This window comes from Xiphias gladius, chromosome 15 (assembly GCF_016859285.1).
Source record: "Xiphias gladius isolate SHS-SW01 ecotype Sanya breed wild chromosome 15, ASM1685928v1, whole genome shotgun sequence".
Taxonomy (NCBI): domain Eukaryota; kingdom Metazoa; phylum Chordata; class Actinopteri; order Istiophoriformes; family Xiphiidae; genus Xiphias; species Xiphias gladius.
Genome location: NC_053414.1, coordinates 9,008,489 through 9,033,133, shown reverse-complemented (window position 1 = coordinate 9,033,133; position 24,645 = coordinate 9,008,489). Strand labels below are relative to the sequence as shown.

The 24,645-nt window shown below is 43.4% G+C and overlaps 1 protein-coding gene across 1 annotated transcript; it reads right to left on the bottom strand.

The window, feature by feature from the left end:
- Positions 1 to 1,105: 1,105 nt before the first annotated feature.
- radil (Ras association and DIL domains) lies at positions 1,106 to 24,204 on the bottom strand. The gene is made up of 20 exons (XM_040147343.1): positions 24,094 to 24,204; positions 22,444 to 22,762; positions 22,228 to 22,413; positions 18,422 to 18,537; positions 18,119 to 18,301; positions 17,337 to 18,030; positions 16,597 to 16,727; positions 14,932 to 14,969; positions 14,633 to 14,784; positions 14,320 to 14,432; positions 13,896 to 14,012; positions 12,113 to 12,236; positions 8,002 to 8,174; positions 7,387 to 7,537; positions 5,763 to 5,989; positions 4,863 to 5,193; positions 3,505 to 3,644; positions 2,626 to 2,765; positions 2,236 to 2,379; positions 1,106 to 1,513 (listed from the first exon to the last, which is right to left on the bottom strand). The coding sequence occupies exons 1-19, from the start codon at positions 24,175 to 24,177 to the stop codon at positions 2,280 to 2,282; spliced, it is 3,519 nt and encodes a 1,172-aa protein (XP_040003277.1). The 5' UTR covers positions 24,178 to 24,204; the 3' UTR covers positions 1,106 to 1,513; positions 2,236 to 2,279.
- Between the last annotated feature and the right edge of the window lie 441 nt (positions 24,205 to 24,645).

Sequence of the window (24,645 nt, the reverse complement as noted above, 5' to 3'; positions counted from 1 at the left end):
CCTTGTTGGACTGCCTCCTGCAGCCACACCATGATGAGCCTCAGGATCTGCAGCTGTGGGATGTTTTTCTCTTCCTACAGAAGGGTTTGAGAGTGATTCTGGTTACAGGCAGGCAGATGGTCACTGCTCTTGATGTGGTGATCCTGGGCATCTCAGGGGATTTCTACGGAGCCGGTGTCGGGAAAGAAGGCCAGTCAATGTAGAGGTGACTAAGTGTGGCTTTTTTTTCCCTTGCAGTTACCTGGGCTTTGAATTGAGGACTTTTTAAAAAGTGACCTGTTAAGCCACTGTTCTAGCTGGGCCTCTTTAAAGGGTCAATACAGTACTGTCTATTTAGTCATGCACACAGCAACCTCCGCCACTGAGGTTATGTAATCACCCCTGTCTGTTTGTTTATTTGACAGCGGTATTACACAAAAAGTACTGAACCGATTTGCACCAAACTCGGAGGGATGCGGCATGGGCCGGGGAAGAACACATTACATTTTGCGGCAGATCTCGATCATATACTATAAATTTGAATTTTTTTTTTCTCTGAAGTGTTGTGTATGTTGTTGGACACTGGCCTTGGTGGAGGTCTGCGCTGTACTGTTTCTTTTTTCTTGCCCCTGTTTTTTAGATAAGCCTCTGAAATTTGTGCCTCCACCTTAATGCAATGGAGGAGAATGGAATTTTGTTTTGTGCTCACAGCACTGAAAAGTTAATTGAAGATTCATCGGCAACCTCTTCTCCCAGAAAAAATGTCCCTGTTACTCTTGGTAATCCACAAACCTCACAGTGAGCAGTCTTCATTGGAACTACTTTCTATGAAAAGAAATAGTCCCTCTGAAAACCATAGTTAGGTTATCCAGTGTAATGCGGACACTGTGTCTGGAAAGACAATTGCTGTTGAATGTTTTAAATGTAATTTTTCAGTGCTCCACAAACAGATTCCATTCACCTCCACTGTGTGTTGAAGGCAAAAATCTCATTGACAGACCTCAAAACACTGGGCAAATAAGACCAAAATCTGCATGGCTTGATATCACTGGAAGTAAGAGTACATGTTTGTTTTTGGAAATGTAGGTGTGAGTGACCCTTTAATGAACTCCTACACAGAAAACACAGTCGTCGCCCCCCCCCCCAATCAGCAGGTTTCAGTATTAACGGATGCAGCTAAGTTCCCCAAATGCAGTTTCTCTTTTTTTCCCAACAGTATGTGACCAAGTGTTAAATATTTACAATTATTTACACCTCTTAACCAGATACATAGAGCACATATTCACAAGAAAAGGGGCTGGTTTATACACACCAGGATTGTGCATCAGAAACTCTGGATTGAAGCATGATGTCTTGACGATCTTGTAATTAATAAACAACGTCCCGCAACAGCTGCACGTCTGCTGTGCGCGTCGAGCCTCGACAGTTCATCTTTTTTTTCCAGTGGAGGTCAAGCTCAATGATGAAGTTAAATGTGAAAAAGGAGAGCTGGGTTGTACGTCTTGACACTCTTGAGTTGGCCTCCTCACCCTGCCTTTCCAGTACAAAAGTCAACATTCATACACAATGGTTTAGGTCTGTTGAGCGGACGGTGATAATGCATTGGGAGTTGCTAACAAGTTTATAAAACATTCCGCTCTAAAAGCACTGCATAAGACATTCAGCTTTCACTGAATATGTACTTTACGCCACTCGTAAAGTACATATTCACTTTGTATCCCAACAGTTTCTGAGTCCCTTTATCTGAGAGCTTGGTAGCTATTTTACCATGCTACTTAATGCCTGTATTACTAATACAAATTATTCTAAAATACACGTGGAAAAAGTCCAATGTGTGCACATGCTCCAAGGGCTGACTAATGAGAAAATGAAAACCCTACAATCTACTGTGCTTTTAAACCACATCAGACCGAATACTGGCTGGTTAGACCTCGCCCACCTCAAACGCGGCTTAATTAGGCAACTTTCCTTCCAGCGTATTCCTTTGATGTCGTGGGGGGGTAACAGATTCTGTCTGTCACACAGACCCTGTAGGAGTCAGCGTGAGGGAGGGCAGGTCTGGCAGCTGCGGAGTGGAGTCGTGGAGTGTGTTATCTCCAGTTTGATTGCTTGGCTTTGTGCTGTGCTGAGATGCGGTTTCACATTCATATTTCATGCGGCTGATGTACGCATGGGTGTGTGTGTGTGTGTGTGTGTGTGTGTGTGTGTGTGTACCCTGTTCATCAGTGCACACATCTGCATCCCTCGCTGTCCTACCTCTTGTGTAGTGTGTGCGTGTCTTAGCTGGGCAGTGGAGGTGGTCAGCAGGAGGAGGCACTGATCTTCTCTGAAACCTCGGGGTCGGACTTGGCTACCAGGAAACGTAGTCGCCCTCCTCCCAGACGAATCAGATCCACCGCGCTGCATGGAGCATATACGGGAGGAAGTAGAGAGAGCGGAAAAAAAACAGGGTCTAGTTACATGAGGCTCAGCAGAGACAGAGTACGGATGAAGGAGCATCACTGTCTAGGCTCGCATCAATCAATCAAAGTAATCGATTGGCTTAAGGCGCTGCTGACTCTGTCATTCGTGTCAGTATCAACCAGTAATACCGCAAATCTCCGCCAGCCCATTGTTAGGAGCACAAAAGAGCACCATCCTCTGTACCTCTGGTAGTCTGCTCCTATCAGACTGGTCCCGTTCACTGCCAGGATGCAGTCTCCGATCCTCAGTCTGCCGTCTGAGGCAGCAGGTCCGTCAGGGATCAGAGTCCGGATGTAAATGCCTGGAGCGTTGAGGGGGGTGTGCTGCAGGAGGGAGAAGTGTTAGTGTGAGTGCAGTGTCTGTGTGTGCGTGTGTAAAAGTAACTGACATCTATTTTTACCATATTAATGGAAAATGCTTGTTTCTTTCTAGCTGACAGGTGTCCATTAAAACTGTAAAACTTCAGACATGCTGCAACAAGAGACTGTCTGGTACTGTGCTTGACTTCGTCCAGCGATTCTCAAAATTTTTGGCGAATAATTTTATGTCTGTCAACTGATAACAGCTAATTGTTTCAGCACTAAAACCAGCAATACAGCAAAATTTTTTTACAAATTGATAAAAGCGTAGACACAGTGGTTCTCTTTTGCCAGTGGTCAAGTGGCCTTGGTATGAGCCCAAGGATACACTTTGAGAATTCCAAATGATTGACGAGAACAATAAATATCCCTTTAGGACACAAAGTCAATTGCTCAAAGTCTGAAAGTACTTCCATTAATCGACTATTATCCAAAATCACTGCCTCAGGACGGTAAGATGAGGAGGCTGGTTGGAATATATGTACGTAAACACTCAACGTGATTTTCTCCATATGTATCTCTTGGATCTGGCCTCGATGTTAATGTAGTTTAAACATGTTTTTGTGGTGTTGGTTTTTTTTAAAAAGTTATTTTACTAACAAAGGTAAAGAAGTGTTTCACAAAGACAAAAACACACTGGTGAAAAATTAAGTGACAGTTAAAATGAAATGCAAAAATCTATTTTTAACTTCTGTCTACTCACCAGGCCGTCTATCAGTCCCATGCCCAGTCCGTAGGGTCCCTTGTCCAGTTCCACTACAAACACCACACACAAGTCATCAGGAAGGGGAGGGGCGCCAGGGGAGGATACAGGGAAAGGAAACTCACACCCACTTATACACCCTGCAGAGGACGGACACGCAAATCCACAAGAACACACACACACACACACACACACACACACACACAGGGTCTCGCTATGGGGTTGGACAAACATAAAAGGTTTTGCTGTGCAGAGGAGACACACACAGATACTGAGACACATGCAGAGGTGCAGCTATGGAGCCAGTCTGACAAACGCACACGCACGTTTCTGACAAGAGCCTGCAGATGTCACACTCACTACACTAAATACGGCACAGGGAGATACTGCTGCCATGCGAGGTACAGCTGACAAACTAGCTCCAGCATTTCAGTTGCAGAACTGCACTGAAACTGCTCAAAGAGGAAGTGCACATTTAAAGCTTTTTTTTCCTGCAAATTTATTAACGTATGCTTATAATGTATGTCCCGTTGTCTTTGAGAATTACCAAGTGAAAAAACGCATTACAGAGATACAGAAAGACAGATCCACAGGACAGCAAATGTCAAATGTCGCAGTGTTTACTAGTACAGTTCAAACATTTATGGGTCCATCCAGCGGGAATTTGATTGTAACACTATCAGCTTTATCCATATGATATAATGTGCTGTTAAATGTGCAACACTGACATTCATGCACTCTGTATACTTTATATTTTGTACAAATACTACATTGTGTAGGGGCACATCAATCCAAAACAGTGTAATTAATTATTAGTGGACTTGGTATTGGCCATAATGTGACTCATTAACATGAAATATAGTTTAAATGATGCCGTTAAAAAATTCAGTTTTTCCGCCATCCAATCTTTTTTTTTTTCGTGCCACACCAAACCTTGGCATCAAGTTACCTCACATGAAAAAAAAAATATTCCAATGGGTTCCCCACAGTGAGATATACAGATTTTACATTTGGGAGAAAGCGAGCTATGGTACCATATTGGCCTTCCGTATCTGCTAATACCCTGAGGCGAGGTATCTGAATCGGCGTTTGGAGAGAAATATTTGCATCGGTGAATCCCTGATGTGGTGAATAATGAACTGCAAGCTGTAGAATTTCAGCCACACATTTGGGGTGGACAAAATAACAAAAACACTATGTAACGTGATTTAGTACGAATGCCCTACAAAAAAAATACTACTTTTATGATCCTTACAATGTTTTGTGGCTATATATTGTGGTGTTTCTGTATGAGATTCCATGATATTGCTCATGTGTTCCTGTTATTTTGTCCAGTTACTTTAAAGAATTCAGTCTACCTTCCAGTCCGTTGGTGATGAGTCCGTTGGTCTTCTTACATTCTGCCACAGCTCGGCTGGTGCAGCCATTAGTCTGGGTGTTTAGGTTTATGATCGGCCCAGGTCCCCCTCCTCCTTCTGGATACAGCGGGGTGTTGGGTGGGGTCAAGAGGCAGGACGGGTCCGGATTTGCTGTTCGCTGGTGGTGGATGGCGCCGTTCCTTCTGAGGCTCTGTGTATGTGTTTGGCCTGAGGGCCTGTCCCGTCCTCTCTCCTCGCCCGTCTCCGCCATCCCCTCGTCCCCGGGACCCCCCGAGCGGGGACTGCTGTGGGCCGGTGGCAGCAGCTCCCTCTGTGTGGGGAAGGGACAGAAAGACTTAAGGGGACAGTACGAGGTCTAGAGTGGCATGTATGCAAAGGAATTTAATAGAAAGAAAGAAAAACATTCCTGTTGTCTTTCACCTACAGTAGAGCATTTTTGTGCAGTAAACAAAAAGCCTTGTTCCTAGATTCAAATCATCAATTAGAGGTCATTAAAGTTTGAATGCGTAATCATCTCATAGGCAAATTTACCTTTTTGCATATTTGTGAATGTGTATGTGTTTCCTTCTGCGCGTGTATGTGTAGATATGAGGGTGCAGTAACACTAGGGATTATGGTCTAGTCAGCCGTTCCCACTAATTAGACAGCCTAAAGACTAATCAGATTAACCATGATTTAACCATGTCTAGGTTTCTGTCAGTGTGTATGTGTGTGTGTGTGTGCGGGTGAGCTGGAGTAGAGGGTTTTTGTCTTTCATTTATGGGATTATGAGGAACTCCTCAACAACCACAGCTGCTGAGGCACATGGCCTGGATTACTGCTCGGTGTATGTATTTGACAGTATGCGGTATATATCTGTGTGTGCCTGAGTCTTGTGACCTGAACGTCGGGCCAGTCAGCTGTGTTGGTCCCGTTGGAGTGTGTGTGCACACTGGGAGCGTTGATGTGTGCTTGCGTCTTGGTGCGTAGCCCCCACAGGTAGTGGCGGACGTAGAGCAGCTGTCTGTAGATGCTGTCTTCCACGCACTCGCTGTCCAGGTCCACTCTGAAGCCGGCGCTGGGCAACACTATGGGCGGGTGGTTCTCAAAGCTCTCCAGGAGGTCCACTGGACACGCAGGAAGTGATGTTAACACATGCACGCACACACTTGTGTATACACACCTACATCATTAAAAGACCTGATCCAGGATGGCTGTACAGCTGCTCCGTCAGCCTCTCACTCTTTCTGCTTTGCAGCTTTCACACACAGACGTCATAAACATAGTGTGCATGAAAGTCATTTACAGCTAACTAGGGCTGCTAACCGCTAGTAACAGTTAACCGCAGTCGGTGTATGTGTTGACAAACACACAAGTATCCTGGTTATGATCGGGGTTTTGAAATATCAAAGTTGTGTGTTCGCACATGTAGACATCGTATCCCGGTTTCAGAAATCTAGATGAGCTCCTGATTTTAAGGAACCCGAAAACCCGGTGCTAGCTGGACTACTCTGTTAGAAACCAGGATACTTATCCGAGGGGTTCTGATCGCTCTCTGCCCTGTGTGTGTGAGGTTCATCCTCCACTTGTGTTACACAGCAGTTAGTCAACCAAAGAATATGATAAAATTATGTATGATGAACTGACGTACATGCCAAAACGAAAGTGAACGTATGACTCGGGTAATGCAGAGGATTAACTGTTTTGTCACTCATTATTGGTGTCAGATGGGGAAGCCAATTCCACCAGAGAGGTAAATGCAGCAGCCGGTCAGAAAGGAAAGAAGGTTCATCCACAACTCTTCTAACCAGGTGACTCAGTTGATACAGAAATGAGAGAGATAACAGATGATCAGAATCTGGATAAGAAGAATCCTGTATATACTGATAGGATTAACCAGGTTTCCTATTTACTGTAAATATGAATCTATCTATACATACACTTCATTGGCATTTTATTCGGCACACTTACTGTAGCTTAAACTAATGCAGTGTAACACAACAGTCCTGCAACTGGTTGATCATTTTTACAGCTGCAGTTTGTGGTGCTGTGAGATTTTACAGAGAGGTGTTTCTGCTATTTGGCCGACCCTCACTGATATAACTGGGGTGGTACAAAATAAAAAGGTAAATAAAAGAAACACCAGCCTCCAAAATGGCCGTAAAGTTGAATCAACACCTCTCTCTCCAACAATTTCCAACACAAACTGAACACTGAAACCTTCACGAAGGAGGACTTGTTGCAGGATCGTTGTGTTAGACTGCATCAGTCTTAGCTAGGTGTTCCTAAGCTGCCCTACAGCCCCCTAACCATTTCACTGATGGAGTTCAGTTTGAATAGGGCTGTAATAATTGTCCAACAATGACTTAAAGAGATACAGGCCAATATATATTGTATGTACAGGCCAAACATATAACTTAATACTATAAGCCTTATGGTGCCATAATTCTATCAATTCTATTGGCCATGAAGATAAACTCATACAAACTCACTCACGGTCACATCTACAAATTCATACGTGTACCTGTTCTGTATATGTAAGCCTCGTCCTCGCTGCTGGGTTGCCATATTGGGACAGGGCCTATCTCTGCGGTGAGCTGGTACTGAGTGAGAATCCTGTGAAGCTGGACCGGTTTCAAAGTCGGGTGCTCACTGGACAACGCTCGCCAGCTCAGCTGCAGACAGAGGGGGGGGGGGCAAGTCGAGGAAAAATTACTCAGGACTCCTGGGAGATCCTTTTGGAATACAGCGGAGCAATCAAAGGGGGCGAGACGATTTCTGAGCAGTCACAAGTTGTTATTGACTGTAGGGTACGGGACATTATCCATCAATAGCTGATCAGAGTGACGTGGCTTCATGACCAACACTTCTGTCAATAAGAGGATTTGTAACTGATTGCCTCCATTGTTTGGGTTGATAAAACTGATCTTAATGCGATAAGCTTTTCTTATTTTCAAGTTTATTTTCAAGTATAGCCATCAAATTATTACTAAATGGCACTGTGCGATTAACAAGAAACAAAAACAAAAAACACAACAGACAAATCCTGTATAAGATTGTAAGTGTGTGTGTGTGTGTGTGTGTGTGTGTGTGTGTGTGTGTGTGTGTGTGTGTGTGTGTGTGTGTGTGTGTGCGTTACCTGTGTGAGCTGTTGTGGGGGTGTAGCTAGAATGGACACAGTGCTGTTGAGTTTGGTGAAGAATTTGTCAGCCAGATGTCCCAGGCCTGACCTGCTCGCCCACTCCATGACCATTCGTAAACACGCCTGAATCTGCAGCACCTTGGACCGCTGGAACCAACCCCGAGATGGACCTACACACACACACGAACGAAGACACACACACACACAGACACACGCCCGAGTCTTTGGATATTTCCATCAGAAACACTGCAGTAAATTCCAACTCTAGGGTCTGGTGGGTGCACGTCTGAGAGACAGGTAGAGTAAAAGAGAGTGTGTTTTTTACGCATGCTTATGTGTGTATTGTACGGCAATACATGAATTTTTAATTAAGTTGATTCCGAAGTCGATGAAACAATAGCAACAGCCACCAGCTGCCTGCTCCCCACAGAATACAAATCGACTGCTGCAGAGGGGCTGAGCTGACTGGGTTTGTGTTTTACTGCACAATAAACCCGCACACAGCCTGCATTCCTCACTCTGCCTAATCCTTTCTCTCCGTGTATCACATCGAACAACTGTAAGAAGTTTCGCTGCAAGTTAAGCAGGTGATAACTCTAAATCTAGCATTTGTCAAGTTGGCAGCCTATAGTTTGTCCATCTGTTGCTGCATTACCTCACTGCAGCCATAATGCCTTTTAAGCTTTCTGACATGCCCCCAAAGCGAGCTCAGGCCTCTGCCGGGTTTTGGTACAAACAATGGAAAAAAAAAACTGGACTACAGCTGGGTACCTCTTTTTAATGGACCATGTACAAAAAAGCAGCATCTCATACAAAGAGATGTACCACATTTAGCTGCAAGTTGCCTTACATCTTCGCTTCCTGCACAAGTAGATGCAAACAAAATGAAAAGTTCAAAATACAATATATACAAACTTCAACACAGTCATATTTCAATTATAGTCCCAACACCATGCAATATACACACTCTTCCCACTCAACCTCCCAACCCACACAGACACAAACACAAACACAATAACTTTCATGATTATATTAATTATCGATATATCTGCCAATTATTTTCCTGATTAACCAATGAATTGTTTGGTCTTTAAAATTACAGAAATTACAGATAAATGAAAAATGTCTGTATAATTTCCTAGAGTCCCAGGTGACATCTTCAAATTAATTGCTCCTCTCTTTTTAAAATCCTATTTATATTGTATGTTATTTTGCCTTGAGTTTCCTTTACATCTTGTCTTAATGCATTTATGTTTCACGTAAATAACTGCCTTGTTGTTGAAAGGTGCTAAATAAATTAGTTTGCCTTGCCTTGTTTGACTAAAAATAAAAAATAAAATGAAAAAAAATTTAGGATCACATAAGACAAAGACAAGCTGAAAATCCACTTTAGAATCCACTTTTTAATCCATTTTAGAAGTTAGAACAAGGGAATATTTGGTATTTTTGTTTAAAAACATGCCTTAGACAATGGATTGACTTTTTGTTGCACCTCCAACTTAATGTAACAGACATAGGACAAAACATAGAAATCAGAGTATCTTATGCAGATGTATAAACAGGTAACTACACATACTGCAAGTGTTGAATTAATCCTGTCAAGAATGGTTTTCTAAAATCCATTGCTCTGAAAAATATAACTGTTTTTTCTACAAAACACCTTTTTTTTTGACAAAACAAGCCAAAGTTTTCAAATGATGAAGTAATACAAGAACTTTGCCTAAATACAGTTGTCTAAAATCTGGCAAGATTTTCTTTTTTCAATCAGAGTCAAAGAATTGTGAAAGTGTTTTCGCTCTTCAAGCTGGGCTTTTCAAAAGAAACTGTCAGGTGTGTCTAACCAAGACCAACAGAAAAACCATTTCAAAAGAAAATGGTTTACACACTGACAGAAAAGTAGAAGATGCTCTAAAGGTGCAAAAACTCATCAGTTAATTCCTTGTGCAAGAGATGACAGTGTGAAAAAATGCAACGAAAAAGTCAACATTCATTCAAAGGACCATTGTCAGCACAACAAAAGATCTAATGGAAAGACTCACACGTGTTCTGAGAATTGAACGATCAAAAAAAAATGATGTGTTGTCTTGTGTAGCTAAGTTAAAGTTAAGTTAAAAATCCTCACATCCTCTCCTTTTCTTTCTTCCCTCCTTTTTTCATGAACAAGTAGAGGATTTTAGGTAGGAGTGCGCACAAAAGATTGCAACCTAGAGCTTATGAAGAATAGTTATAAAGATGCTTAAAAGTGAGAAAAGCCAAAGAACCTGTGAAAAATGGGGAAAATGGATTGCTTACAAAACCCATCGCACCAAGGCACTGCTAAAACCTTTATTTAAAGACAGAAATTTTACGTTGTATCAGTAAGCTGTGTACCTCACTGACACCAACTTTTGTGTTTTCTCCTGTGGAAATGATATGGAAAGTGAGAAAAGTTAAGTTAAAAAAAGAAATCAGGAGCTATCTGAACAGAATAACTACAACAAGATCATGAATGCGGTCAGACCATCAACGTTAGCTTTTGGTACTTGATAGTTTACAATAGTTGGTGCCTACAGAGGATTTTTGGTCAGTACCAAAACATCTTTGAGGTTTGATATCCAGCTTAATACAGGTCAGCCATGACAGGCAGCTTCAGGCAGACAATAAACTGCCAGCATTATGTTCAGACAGCTCACAAATAACCCCTTCAAATATTCCGCCATATGTTTTGGATGCACACACACAAGCACACACTCCCCCTCTGTAATAGGCTTATGTCTAGGCATACAGTAATCTACGTGTGAGGCATCGCAAACAGACGAGACATAACTTAACCTCTTAGCAGAGGTGTCATAATGCTTCATAGCAGCTGGTTTACAAAAGCACACTCGTCTATAAACACAGAAAAGCCACCGCACAATCTCAAACGAACAGTCCAAATAACAGAGAGCTATCCCCATTGTTATCGGTTTGCAGGCTGCAAGATGTCCCAACACACTCATACACACAATCAAACAAGTCCACGACAGAGCAGAGCATCGGCAGCACATTGCATCTCTTACCTCGAATTTCTCCATCAGTCTTTTGAGTTGCCACAATATCAGGCTAAAAGAGTATTTATGTGTGTGTCTGTGTGTCACTGTCAACTGAATGTGAGCGGGTGAGGGTGTGTGTGTGTGTGTGTGTGTGTGTGTGTGTGAGTTGCAGAGGGCCCGATGCAAACGTCAGCGTTACCTGCTACAAACTCACTTCACTGTTACCATGGACACCATCAGCAGAGAAATATCAATGAGCGACGAGGAACAAAAAAACTGGTGGTGGTGGTGGGGGCGGGGGGCAATGGAGAGAAGGAAAAAGCCAGACAGACAAGGTGGGAGAGTGGAGAGAGGGAGGTGGAGAGGAGGTGGGGGACAGGGTTGCCTCTGCATGAATATAAAGGTATTGCTCCTTCTCCCTTTGCCACACATGTGATCTTGACTGTCTCCACCGGCTAATGAAGACATATGGCACGTGTGTGAGAGTATATAACTGTCTGTTTGTGTGTGTGTGTGTGTGTGTGTGTGTGTGTGTGTGTGTGTGTGTGTGTGTGTGTGTGTGTGTGTGTGCGTGGCTGAAGATATAAAGGGAGGGTTAGGAGATGTTGGAAGTGATGGGCAGTCGAAACACTTAGAACTGGCCGTAAATGACTGTTTTCTGTATTTAGACAAGGTAATAAACTATTAGCAAGTTCATGGCGGCAACTGAATGGCCTTCCAGCCCTTTACCCTTCACTCTGCCCTTTCCCTGCCCCTCCCCTTCTCCATCTCCCCTCTCTCTCCATCCAATCCTACCTCTACTCATCTTCTTTGTCTCACCCCCTGATGGCCAGATGGAAGGAAGGAAGGAAGGCAAAAAAGAGGAGGAGGAGGAGGAGGAGTACGAAGGGGGGGGGGCAGAATGCAGATAGGAGAAGGGCACTGAGGACAAATCTGGGTGAGTCTCTGTCAAAATGCTGACAAGGACACAAGGACAAACTCTCTCTCTCTCTCTCTCTTTCTGTCACATACACTAACAACTGTACAGATCCTGAGGGAGGTCTAATGGAAGAGAGAGGGTGGGCAAGCGTGCTTTTTTTTTTTTTTTTTTGCCCTACCTTTGTCCATTAGCTGGTTAAACAGCGACACATTGGAGAAGAAGAAGAGGTAAGCAAACATCTGAGCCTGGATCTCAGGGTGGACTTGGTAGCCCTGCAAAAGCTCCTGGGCATTTTGAAACACCTGCGCACACGCGCGCGCGCACACACACACACACACACACACACACACACACGCACACACACACAGATGAGCACAGAAATACTGTTATGAAAGTACATGTCAATCTGTCTACGTCATGCTTTTGTCACCCATAAACTGGCAAAAATTACACATAATATATACTTTATATATTGTGCATCAGCTTGATCCATTGCTTAACTGACGCTATATCCAAGTAAAATATTCAAACCTAAGACATGTTATGGAAATATTCTAGCATCTTGTGCATCATGTCGTTCGCATTTCTCCAAAATTCAGATTCCTGAAATTGCCTTTGGATCTCATTAAAATAAAGTTCTAAGAGTATGAACTGTTTGTATTAACCTGTGACCTATTAGCAGTTTGGAAATTTCAGAAAGGTTGCAGCAAATACTCGCAGAATGCATTTTAGATCTATTTTCATCAGTTACTTTGAGGCGAACACACGGTTCCATTGTAGGAAAAATAGTGGAAGAGAAACAAAGTCTGGCTGTCCTGACCTCTGCAGATATTTGTCACCAATAAAGAGAGGTGTCAACAGCCCACTCTGTCCTGTGGGCCAGTGCCTCTCTAGTTATAGCGGAGAATATCCCCTTCAGGTGCCGCGGTGTGTTTGACAGTTAAGATCATTTAGAGACAATCTGCAAATAATTGGCTGATTCATTTCAGTATGTTATAGCCCAGTTTAGATACCTATTTTCTTCTCTACGTTACTGACTATTCAACAATTACTTTCCACTTTGTTAAATAAACCATCGTGATTTTGTCATTTCTGTCCACCTTTTCTGCAGAGAAAAGACATGCAAATTCACCATGTCAGCTAATACTAAAACCTTTTTTCTCTTTTTTACATAGCAATGATAAAAACAATTCTGAGATTCTGAGAAGTCCTGATATCGGTCTTAGAATTCAGATTGAAAATTTTACAATACTCAGTAATCTTTAGATTCCTCTCTAACCTAGAAAAAAAAAAAGTTTGAATTAATTTTAATGTCAGAGTTCAAGATTACTTCATTCTTAAAATTATCTTTCCTAAATTCTGTAATACATCCCTGATCTACTTCAGTTTTTCTATAAATAAATAGTACATGTCTTTCTGTTTCTCAACCACATATTCATCACATTACACAATGGTTTTATCTATGTGTAACTGAATGTGATATGAAGCATTGGAAAATCAAAATCATCAAAATCACTGGCTGTTTGTGGCCATTTATCTTCAATTCAAATTTCATCATCGTCAAACTATTATAATTTTCATTACTGATTAATTTGTAGAATCTTTTTATGCCTAATCATTGCATTTTTACTGTGATTACATTTTCTAATAAATGAAAATAGAACAAAAATCCAATGACTGTATCCCACGGTGATTTCTTCAGATTGGTTATTTTGGCCAAACTATATTCAGTTATTCGATATTCAATTTACAATGACATAAACCAGAGAACAGCAGCAAACAGTCCAATTTGAGAAGTGTTAACCAGAGAATGTTTGGCATATTTCCTTGTTAAATTACTTAAATGATGAATCGATTTTCAAAATTGCTGTATATTAATTTCCCGTCAATTGAGTCATTGATTAATCGACTAATTGTTTAATCTGCACTACAGTACAGTACAAAACAATACATGTGCTTACCAGCAGGACCCTGCGTACAGGTTCAGGAAAGCCTACACCTCCTTTCCAGCAGGGCTCAGAGCCATCGAGTGGGAATGGATTACAGTCTAACAAACCTGGCAACACCACGTAAAGAGCCTGGACACAAACACAAACACACGCACACAGAGACCCACACAGACACACGCACCCACAAAGCTATGGGTGATGACGGAAGTGATCTGAACTTGCAGAATAACTTCTAATTTAACCATATCATTACCTCATGTAGTCATAATTTGTGTGTGTGTGTATAGGCGTGTGTCCGTGTGTGTAACAACGCAATCAGGTCTTCTGTGTGAATGAGGGTCTGTTATTATTAAGGTAACCCGGTCTTAAAAAAAACAAGATAACAAATGTCTTGATCATTCGGAAGGTGGCATTGTTGCCACAGTGGCAGATTTACCTTGGTGATGTAGTAGACACATTGCTGGAAAGTGTACATGATCACTTCTTCCAAGATGGTCATTGCATCCTCATTGGCTGATATGGTCGCCGATAGCAACGATTCCTTTGACCCTAGACACATATGACAGGAACAGAGGCAAACTTGAGAGATATATGTGCTGAGAGAGAGGGAGTGTTGTAGCTGTATCAGTATCTACTGTTCGTCACAGTGAGTAATAACTCATCATTCAGACCATGTGTGTGTGTGTGTGTGTGTGTGTGTGTGTGTGCGTGTGTGTGTGTGTGTGTGTGTGTGTGGGGTGCGTGTGTACCTTGCATTGTCTCTATGCTGTGTGTGTATGCTGGTGCTCTTTGCTGTATAAAGTAGAGGATCTCGATGGAATTGGACATCCAGAAGAAGATGGTCTGCAGGTCTGGGACCAAGTCGGAGATACTGAGCAGAGAGAGGGAGGCCGGGTCCTGGCTACATGGACACACACAAACACACGGAGGCACAAACAGTGGGGGGTTAAACACTGTTAGGTAGACATACAGAGTACATGGTACAAAAATGGTACATGAGCGCACATGCTCCCTTTCTTTCTAACACAAGTTGGAAAGCAACACTCACTGTTGAGCTTGCTTCTGAGCCAGCTCCTTTGTTTTCTCCTGAAAGAGACACACACACACACACACACACACACACACAGCAATTAAGCGCTCATTAAACTTTTAGGATGTGCGTAGGAGAACCACACTTCATGACGCTATCACTAACCTGCAGAAAGAAATACCACTATCATATTTATGAAACCTTGCATGCTCACAGTGACGTACATTGATAATTGCCTTATGCCCTATTGGTCTGAATATAATACAACCCTAGTTATAACACAACCTCACCCCCCCATACTATTTTTAGATTTTTGAAGATAGGCCAGGCCTTAGTCAAGGTTTTTCTGCCATGTTTTATGGCAGAATTGGGCCACCTCATCTGAAACAGAGATTGTCCCAATAATATCAATTGTCTACATATTTAGAAAATAAAACACCCTTCAGGAAAAAGATCAGCGACACTATTATATACAGCAAATCCCATATTTTTAAAGAATATCGCAATTGTTTAGGTCACCATCTACTGACAAAATTGAACCCGACACGAGATTGCGTCAGGATCTGGGTTGCTTCCCACCTCTGCCCAATAATCTCCTAGAATAATAACATCAAAAATAACCTTATTTGTACAGCACTTTCCAAACAGAGAAACCTTGGCTCAAGCAAGAGTAAATGGATATGGAGATAGAAGTGTGGATGACTTTCTTCAGTATAAAAGGATAAAAAAGACTTCATTTTGGAGATATTTCTTAAGTGAAGAAAGCAGAACTTTACATTACTCCTACGTTTACTTATACCGCTGGTGTCAGCTGCTGTTATGGGTACATATATGTAGCTGATGTATAGTGAAAATAATAATGGATCTAAAACTGTCACTGCCCACGGTGATGGGCATTACCAACAGAAACAGAGAAAGTTCTAGGGCTGAGATACGATTTGAACCAACGAAGGACAGAATCGGAGATGCCGACCCACTTCTCAGGGCGACTGAGCACAATGGTATGGCCAGCCGTGTCAAATGCAGCAACAAGGTCCAGTAGTATCAAAACTGAGCAGTCACCAGCAACTGTTATCACACAGTTGCTGTTTGAAATGAATCCTTAGTCAGATTCTTAGGCTTGTTGAGTTATTCTTTTCAGATTTCACGATCCAAGTCAGGAAACGTTTTCTAATTTAAGACTATCATTTATTTAGGCCAACATTTTCATTTAACTGATGCTTTGAGCATATTTTGTTAAAAGGAAAAAAATGGTTATAAAATGTTCATGTTCCCAAAACTAAAAAGTATGGTTTTGGTATCAGAGCCAAAACTCAGGTATCATGTATGTATTGACATTTTAAATAAAATAAAAAATATACAGCCCTGTTTTTAAGTCCTCGTCCTTAAAGTATCTCCCTTTTGTAAAAGTGAAACATGAAATTTAATCTAAATCCCTAAACTTCCTCTAGTGTGTGTTGTAATGAAGACAGACAATTCATAGAATAGTTAGAGGAGATTATATTGTGTGTGCGTGTCTGTAAGACAGTACAGCACATGTGAAATGCAACCCTGTTTAACTATTCACCTGACCTGACATGGCTGACCGGCTTCTCTCCACATTGGGATCATCTTAATCAGAGACCAGAGCACCACAGAGACAGACAGACAAACGGAGAGACAGCCAGACAGGCACACACTGACCCATGCGATGGTCTGGATTCGCCGCACAATCTTGAGAAGCAGCTTTCCAAAACTCCCAGGTGGGAAGGTTGAGGCAGAGTGTTGTATGCACAGACACAGCAGGTAAGATGGTGTCAGTTTATGGTCGTCTCCTAAGAGAAAGACACAGGTTTGGAGGGTCAGTTGTGAAATAAAACATATTTTCTTATTTACCTTTAGTGGCATCTCTATAGTCTTACAGCTCAAGGCATTTTTAAATTTACAGGTTTCACTGGAACCACTTGCTGGCTAAGAAATACTCCCGGCTATTTTTATTTTATAACGGTTGACAGTGAGAGCTGTGGATTATCCAGAGTAACAGTGAGACTGATACTGGAAAGAAATGTTGCTGTCGAATTTTTCAAATGTCATTTTCCTATAGATTGATTCTACGTTCACCGTTTTATATCTATAACCTTTGACAACAGAAATGCAAAATGGATTGATTGGACTATTACTCTAAGGAAACAGACATTAATGCTCTTTTCACCATTTTTCCTTATCTCTTTTTTTTTTTTCAGTACTAAGGGGTGACTGCGCCCAAATCCCTGTGTGATGAACTGTAAATGTGTGTTTTATTGACATCACATTCCAGCCCTCATTTTTTCTGGAAATGTCTTTTGAATTGCACCACAGTACATCAACTGACACTGAAAACACTAGATTGTGTAAGTCAACTGAAGTTTTATTTTCTCTGTGATATTGTCAATCGGAGCACACACCTCCAGGTTCTATGAGGGACACGATTCTGTTCAACAGTTGGTCTTCATGAGCCTGGTCAAACTCCAGCTGTAGCCTCCTTTTCTGACCTCCTCCTCCTCCTCTTCCTCCTCTTCCTCCTCTTCCATCCCCTGCTGACAAACTAAGGGGTCCTCCTGCTGTTGTCACCCCGCTGCACGGTTTCACCAGATGAGGTTTGAAGCTGCGTCTAACTGCCGGAACACTCGACATCTGCGCTGCTCTGTCCTTCAGCACAGAACCGCACATCTTACAAGTCTGAGCTCCACCCTCTCCTTCCTCCCCTCCTACATCGTAAAGCTGCCCGAGGGTGCGGAGGCGTGCCAATGTCTGAGCAGGCAGAGGCTTAGCGCCTGTGGGGTCCTTGTACAGGAAGATGTAATGCGCTCCAAAGGAGAGGAGGTCGCCGTGTCGCAGCGTGGTGGAGCGCTCGCAGCGGGAAAAGTTCACCAGAACGGTGGCGTGGAGCACAGGCTCAACGGCAACACAGGACCGCTGACTCTCCGCCAACTCTTCTCCCTTGTTGTTGTTGGCATGGCGACGGGGTGCAGGAACTCTGCGCAAGCGGCAGTGGAGGGGCAGGATGTCAGGAGAGAACAGGCAGATGTTGGGGCGAGCTGACGGAGTCTCCTGACCGACCGTATGCTGCTCTCTATTCAGCAGGTACACCAGGCAGTCCTGCAACACACCACACATTTAATCTCACAATATGATCAGACACACCCGAATCTGGAAGAAAACCCATGAACGTCTTCACTATCTTCACCTGCCGATTGTATCCCTGCAGCAGCAGGAGATGTGGCGACTGGTACAGAGAGTGCCTCACCCCTCCGCCTCCCTGGCTCCCCTCCTCTTTCCTCCGGCCGCTGGAGGCCACTTCACGGTCTCGGCCCCTCAAGGGCCCTGGCAGGGTGGAGTAATAACGTTTGGGCTCCTCTCCTACTCCCAGCTGAAAACACATGCACGCATGCAACAACACACAAGCATTTAGGATTTAAGTCAGGCTGATAGCAGTCCCGTGAATCATGGCAATCAATCGCCCTGACTAGGCTTCACCGGGAGGCCCCACCTGGTTGAGGCTGGTTTCACTGAGGCTGCGGCAGAAGGACGAGTTGCTGGACCGGGGCAGGGTCAGTGTCCCCTTCGCCCTGTTCCTCTGGAGCTTACGAGCTTGAGCATTAATATCTACAGGGAGGCAGAGAGGAATAGCCAGCAAGAGAACAAGGATGGGGAGACAAGGGCAAGAGGGAGAGTGGGTGGAGAATAATGAGCAAAAGGAAGAGGTGGAGCAGGGAAAGAGGAGTTGAGGACACAGACAAAAAGAAAGGTAAAGACTGGAAAATAAGAAGAAAGTGTACTTAAATGTGACATGCATTATTAGCATGTATGTTTGACTCATGAGTGAGGTCTGGATAACGTAACTTGTCAGGCACAGTCATGTGTGAGCTGAGTGGAAACTGAGTAAAACCAGTCAGATGAAGTAAATGGCGTTGGAAGGAGCAGCACATGTGGCTGACAACATTGAACCTGATGAAAACTGAACTCAGCAGCTCCTCGTGATTTAAATTTGAGGATTTTGAGGCCATGCAATGGCACACACAGATTTACACACACACACACACTCACGCTGGTTGAATCACTGGCAATGGGAGTGGCGCTGGTGACAACGCAGGTAGAGGTGGTCTCCATGGCAATGACTGACAGCCACCCTACCTGAGGCCAGTCCCCACCTTTAGAGCTTGACTGTACCACGCGACCAGACCGTAGGGGGGAGCTCCTTTGTTTGCCAAGCCTGGACCGACCCATTAGAGCCGCCAGGAATTGGGGGGGTTTGGGCCCTAAAGCAGGGTGGGAGGGGGTTAGGAGGGGGGGGAGAGGCTGAGAAAACACCCCCTCACCAAAACACCAAGCACAGAATAACCCCCATAAAAACACAAACACCATCCGCACACCACAAGAAATACATGCACTGTGGCGCAAAAAGGGTCTGTGATGCTTTAGTGAGTCTAATCACCAGCTGGTAAGGAGAGATACACAGTTAAGGGCGTGAGGTACAGGGTCTTCCTCCCAATATATCACCGACAAATTAATAACATAGTAACATTTGATCTCCTTTGTGCTTTCATGTGAGGCAATTTAGGTGTTTTTGTCTTTGATTTTTCCATTTTTTCCCCTCGGTGAGCTGGCAGTTGAGACATAAACCAGCAGAGTTGGGGACGTAGGATAAATCACTTACAGGTGATAATACAATTAATTTGGATGTGATGTGTTCGTGTATCTGGTGAAAATCCTACAGTACCAAGTGCTATCTCTTCACAAAAAGTGTATGTGAGAATACGCACAATTCACACATGCGCATGCACGCTCACACGTACAAGAAGGGGAGAAAAAAGGACAACAAGTTAGACACAGAAGTAAAGAGAGAAAGAAAGGCGATTCAGGGTGAGTGAGTTCTGTAAAAACTGTAACACCATAGGGTTAATGTGAAAATGAAAATATGTCTATTAATATGTATTAGTTAACTTAATAAAGCGGTTTTATTCCTGAAGGTATTCTTTGCTGTGATTATATATTTTTTTACATTTTCAGATGCTAAACAGAATGATATAAACTATGGAACTGTAATTGCAATGGTTTAAGCACAGTAAAGAATGCTTTCAATGGAATGGAGAAGGCTGGTGATAATCTCTATTTTACTTATTGTAAACAAATCCAATTAAAATACCAAAACCCACAGTGAGTTGATCCAAGCCAGAGCTACACAGGCAATATATCAGTGAGCCACACTGTTGCACTGCCTGACATGTTCCTTTCACTACGACGGACACTGCAGTTTATTCTGAGCCAATCCCACATGCATCGTCCTGCCTTAAATACTTAAAAACCCACACACCAAATGTGTCTTAACCCGCAGTTTAAAATAGTCCCCAATATATGCACAATTTACTACTTTCTGAGAACTCTGCTAAAAACTGCAGTAACCGGAAATTACAGAGCCTTTTTTGTTACGAAAATCCACGGGAACAGTGGAAAAAGGCTTTCCAAAAGGATTTTGTGTGATAATTCCCTAAACAAAAACAAAACAAAAAAATAGGGGACCCGCCGTATGCAGAAAAGTGAGAACATTTTATAAGATAAATATGTGCACAAATACATGTACTCAATGGCATGAAGAACAACTTGTTAAAAATAAAACTATATATTTGACAGAGTCAGTATAGGGACGTCAAAAAGCATCAGTCAAGTTTTTCTCCAAATTTAGACCAAGTTGTAACCGAACTTCCAGAAATGGGTAAGAAACAATGAAAACGATGCGGAGATCTTGATGGAAATATGGCTTCTATGTTTGTTTCATGTAGCTATTAATTTTGGAAGGCTACGGTCCTTATTGAGCCAGACAGATCTGATGTTTTCGTTTGCTGCAATTTTTGCTGTCACTTCAGTGGATGTTTAAGTCAGATGCTCCATGTACGTCATGATTTATTTGCTAAATCTGTTTGCATTGCACTTTGTTGCAATTTGTTCTCATTGATACACAAACTTTTCCAACTCAGCCAAGTGTAAACTTACTTTTTTTTCGTATTTCCGACATTTCCACTCAGTTTTTTTTTTTTCCCTTTTATGCACATATTGAAAATGGTAGCTGGAAACATGCTTGGGAGACAGTCTGAAGCATCATGGGTTTTGGTCTTTTCATGGGATTTGCTGACCATTAGAAAAAAATACAGAGCACCACCAGTCCTACCCTTGCAGGGTTTCATGCTTTTACAGGTTGATTCATATTTTTCTCTCGGCTGTCTGAAAATTATACAGCTCTACCATACAGCAACAGAAAACAGTAAAAGAGACTGCTGACTGGCTCTTTGGCTACCACAGAAGTTGACATAGCAACCAGTAAACCCTGGCATGCCTCATGAGAAATGTTAGTGTTGCTGCAAAGTGCAATCTCTGACTGTGAGGCTGACAATACTCGCTCTCTCTCTCACCGGGCACTGCTGTTCACTAAGTGGGTGTGTGTGAATTTCCCCTCAACGGGGTGGACAGGGATGAGCGTGTGCGCTTGTGTGTAAATGGCAAACTTTTCGTCAATCAGTAAACCAATTTCGCATAAAGGTCACTGCATGGTTCCTAAAGAGAGACACATTCACACACACATGGAATTACTGCAGTGCAGATGTAAAGTCACGACGGATGTTTTCCTGCGTTTGTGCAATTTGTTTATAGATTATCTACTGAAATCTATCAACAAAATAGAGTCAATTTAACGCAGTTCAGGTGTGAGCTGGTACAGTTACTTTGCACCGAAAGTGATTTCACCTCACACAGTGTCATTCATAAAAAAAACACCAGAGTGCCCACACTCATCCACACCTCTGGTTGCAAAGGATTCAGCTTTCACTCAATTAATCGACCAGCTGTCCATGCATTTCTACTGCACTGGTTGCGCGCGTGTGTGTGCGTGCGTGTGTGTGTGCGTGTGTGTGTGTTCCTTTAACTGCTCTGCTGCACATGCCAGTGTGTGTGTCCCTAAAAGAAACCCAGATGAAACGCTGTCTTCGCAGGAGGGCAGCTCCGTATAAAAGAAGCACTGGCGATCAGACAGAAATAACATCTTCTCTACAGGATCATAACTGACAAAAACTCTAATTCTGCATCTCCCCACACACACACACACACACACACACACACACACACACACACACACACACACACACACACACATTTCCACACAAGCGCACTCACTGCGGGGAAGCTAACGAGCTGTGCTTTTCTGCTGAGTTTGACATGTTAAGAAAGGAAGGGAATTAGACCAGCTGCTGCGTGTGTGCGCGAGTTTGTTCGTGCTTATGTGTCACTGTTTGCGGGTTTCCTCACCGGCGGTGACGGTGTCCTTCTCCTTGGCGTTGAGCTCCTCCACCTCTGCTCTCCTGCGCAGCTCGAATCTGCGAGCGTGTCCTTCTCGGGGCTTCCACAGCTCTTGGAGCAACAGCGGCTTTTCGTTGTCCCCCAGCGCGCGCAGGCATTCGGTCCGCCACCCACCGCCTCCTTCTCCTCCTCCTCCTCCCACCCCACCTCCACCTCCACCTCCACCCTCCAAACGTCCGATCACGTCGCACAGGACGTAAGAGTGGGCGGCATCCTTGTTGAGCGAGTAACGCTCGAGTGCCTCCTTGACCAGTTCCTGCGCACTGGAGCGCGGCGTGGCCAGGACGCTCTTGTAGTTGGCACCGGCGCAGATCTCGTCCCCGAAAATCTTCAGCACCCCAGGGGCCGAGCTCTGTGTGGAGAGCTCGGCCGGGTCGTCCGCCGGTCGCTCCGGGGGCTCGGTCGTCGAGCGCCGGTCCGCGCGGGTGTTCGTTCCGGTTTCTGCGGCAACACGGTCTCTGTAACTCAGAGTACGGTACAGGACCTGGAGGACGGACAGACAATACTGAATGTGCCGCAGGGCCACAGTCTCACAGACGCTATGTACACTATACGTTTCCCGGACTGTAGGTTAAAGGGTCAGTTCGCCCAAATTACAAAAAAGCGCCAGCCTCCGGTGGCGTCCAGCCATGAAGACTGTTTCGGCTTTATTTTGCCAAGGGCTCGGAGATATCAGTCCCTGTCATTTTCCGCCACCATCCCAGTAAAGTGGAGATGAACAACCTCTCGAACGGCACCGAAAAACTACATTTAAACAAGGGCAGGAGACAGTGGCCATGCTAGCGGCTCTGCGAGGCTGTACTCGGGCACAGCGCCGCTTTGAGCTAAATGCTAACCCCAGCATGCTAACATGCTCACAATGACAACACCAACATGATGTTTAGCACGTTTAGTGTTCACCATGTTCCCCAGCTAACATTTATTAATTAGCGCTAAACACGACGTACAGCTGAGGCCGATGGGAAGGTCTTTTTTTTTTTTTTTTTTTTTTTTGCGGGTATTTGGTGGTAAACTAAAGTACAGACAAAATAAAATTATTGCACCAATGGCGGCGCTAGATGTAAAAGTCAGAAAACCACCGAAGCTGTTTCAATTCATCCTGAGGCGAACACCAATGTCCCTACCAAATGTCACGTCAATCCACGTCAATTGTTGCTGAGACATTTCACTCAAAACCACGAATGTTTCAACCTCATGGTGGCGCTAGAGGAAGAAGTCAGGGGATCCCCAAAGTCAGTAGGATCCCCCCCCACCCCGAGTCACATGGAGTGTTCATGAATCCAAATCTCAACCAAATTTCATGGCAGTCGATCCAACAGTTGTTCACTTGTTTCATTCTGGACCAAAGCGGTGCGCTGACGGACCAACACTGTATGTAATCCTTTGAGCAACACCACTAGCATGGGTTAAAATAAACAAAACCCATCCTCATCATCATCATCATCATCCTCATGTCCTTCCAGAAGCAGTACCACGGTTACAGTGAATAATCCATTTCAGATAACCTCAGAAAATAAAACCAACACTATCTACATGGATAAATACAACTAGAGACAAGTGAGAGATATATATATAAATTGTAATTTGGGTAAACTGACCATAATATTTTAAACAACACACTTAGATATAGTTCACAGACAAGCACTTCACTAAATACTGTATAAATATTTATCAGTACGTTTTACGTTTTTGTTTTCACTTTTCATTTTTAACCTCTATTCAGCTTGGATGCTGTCTTGAGACTGAAAGAGTTTTGATAAAAATGGCAGTGTGTGTGTGTGTGTGTGTGTGTGTGTGTGTGTGTGTACTGTATACCTGTGTGAAGGTCCTACTCTGGCGTTTCAGGCGGTTCTTGGACGGTAGGGACATACTGGCCCCGGATGAAGAACCGTAGAACATGATGCTGCTGTTGGCTTCACAAACTCCACAACTGGTGAGCAAGGACACACACACACACACACACACAGAGTTTAAAAAGTACATGCATAAAAGGTGATAATGGACACAGGGCTGCACCTTACACACTTCGTTTTGGAATATTTGTTGATCTGGAAGGTAAAATCTACTATGTAAAATGTATCCATAAACACACCGCGATAAATAACAAAAATTGCGTGTGTGTGTGTGTGTGTGTGTGTGTGTGTGTGTGTGTGTGTGTGTGTGTGTCTGGCAAGTACCTTGATACAGTTAGGTATTGTCACCTCTGTTTGCAGCAGCACCAGGTAAAGGTTTAGAGTTGAGGGTCAGATAATTTGCATTTCACCCTGGAGAAGTAAAAGAGACGATATTAATGACAGTTTACAGCAAAACCGGAGGGTCCCTGTTGAGTTCTGGATCACTGAGATAACTCTTGTTTTTCTAGATCCT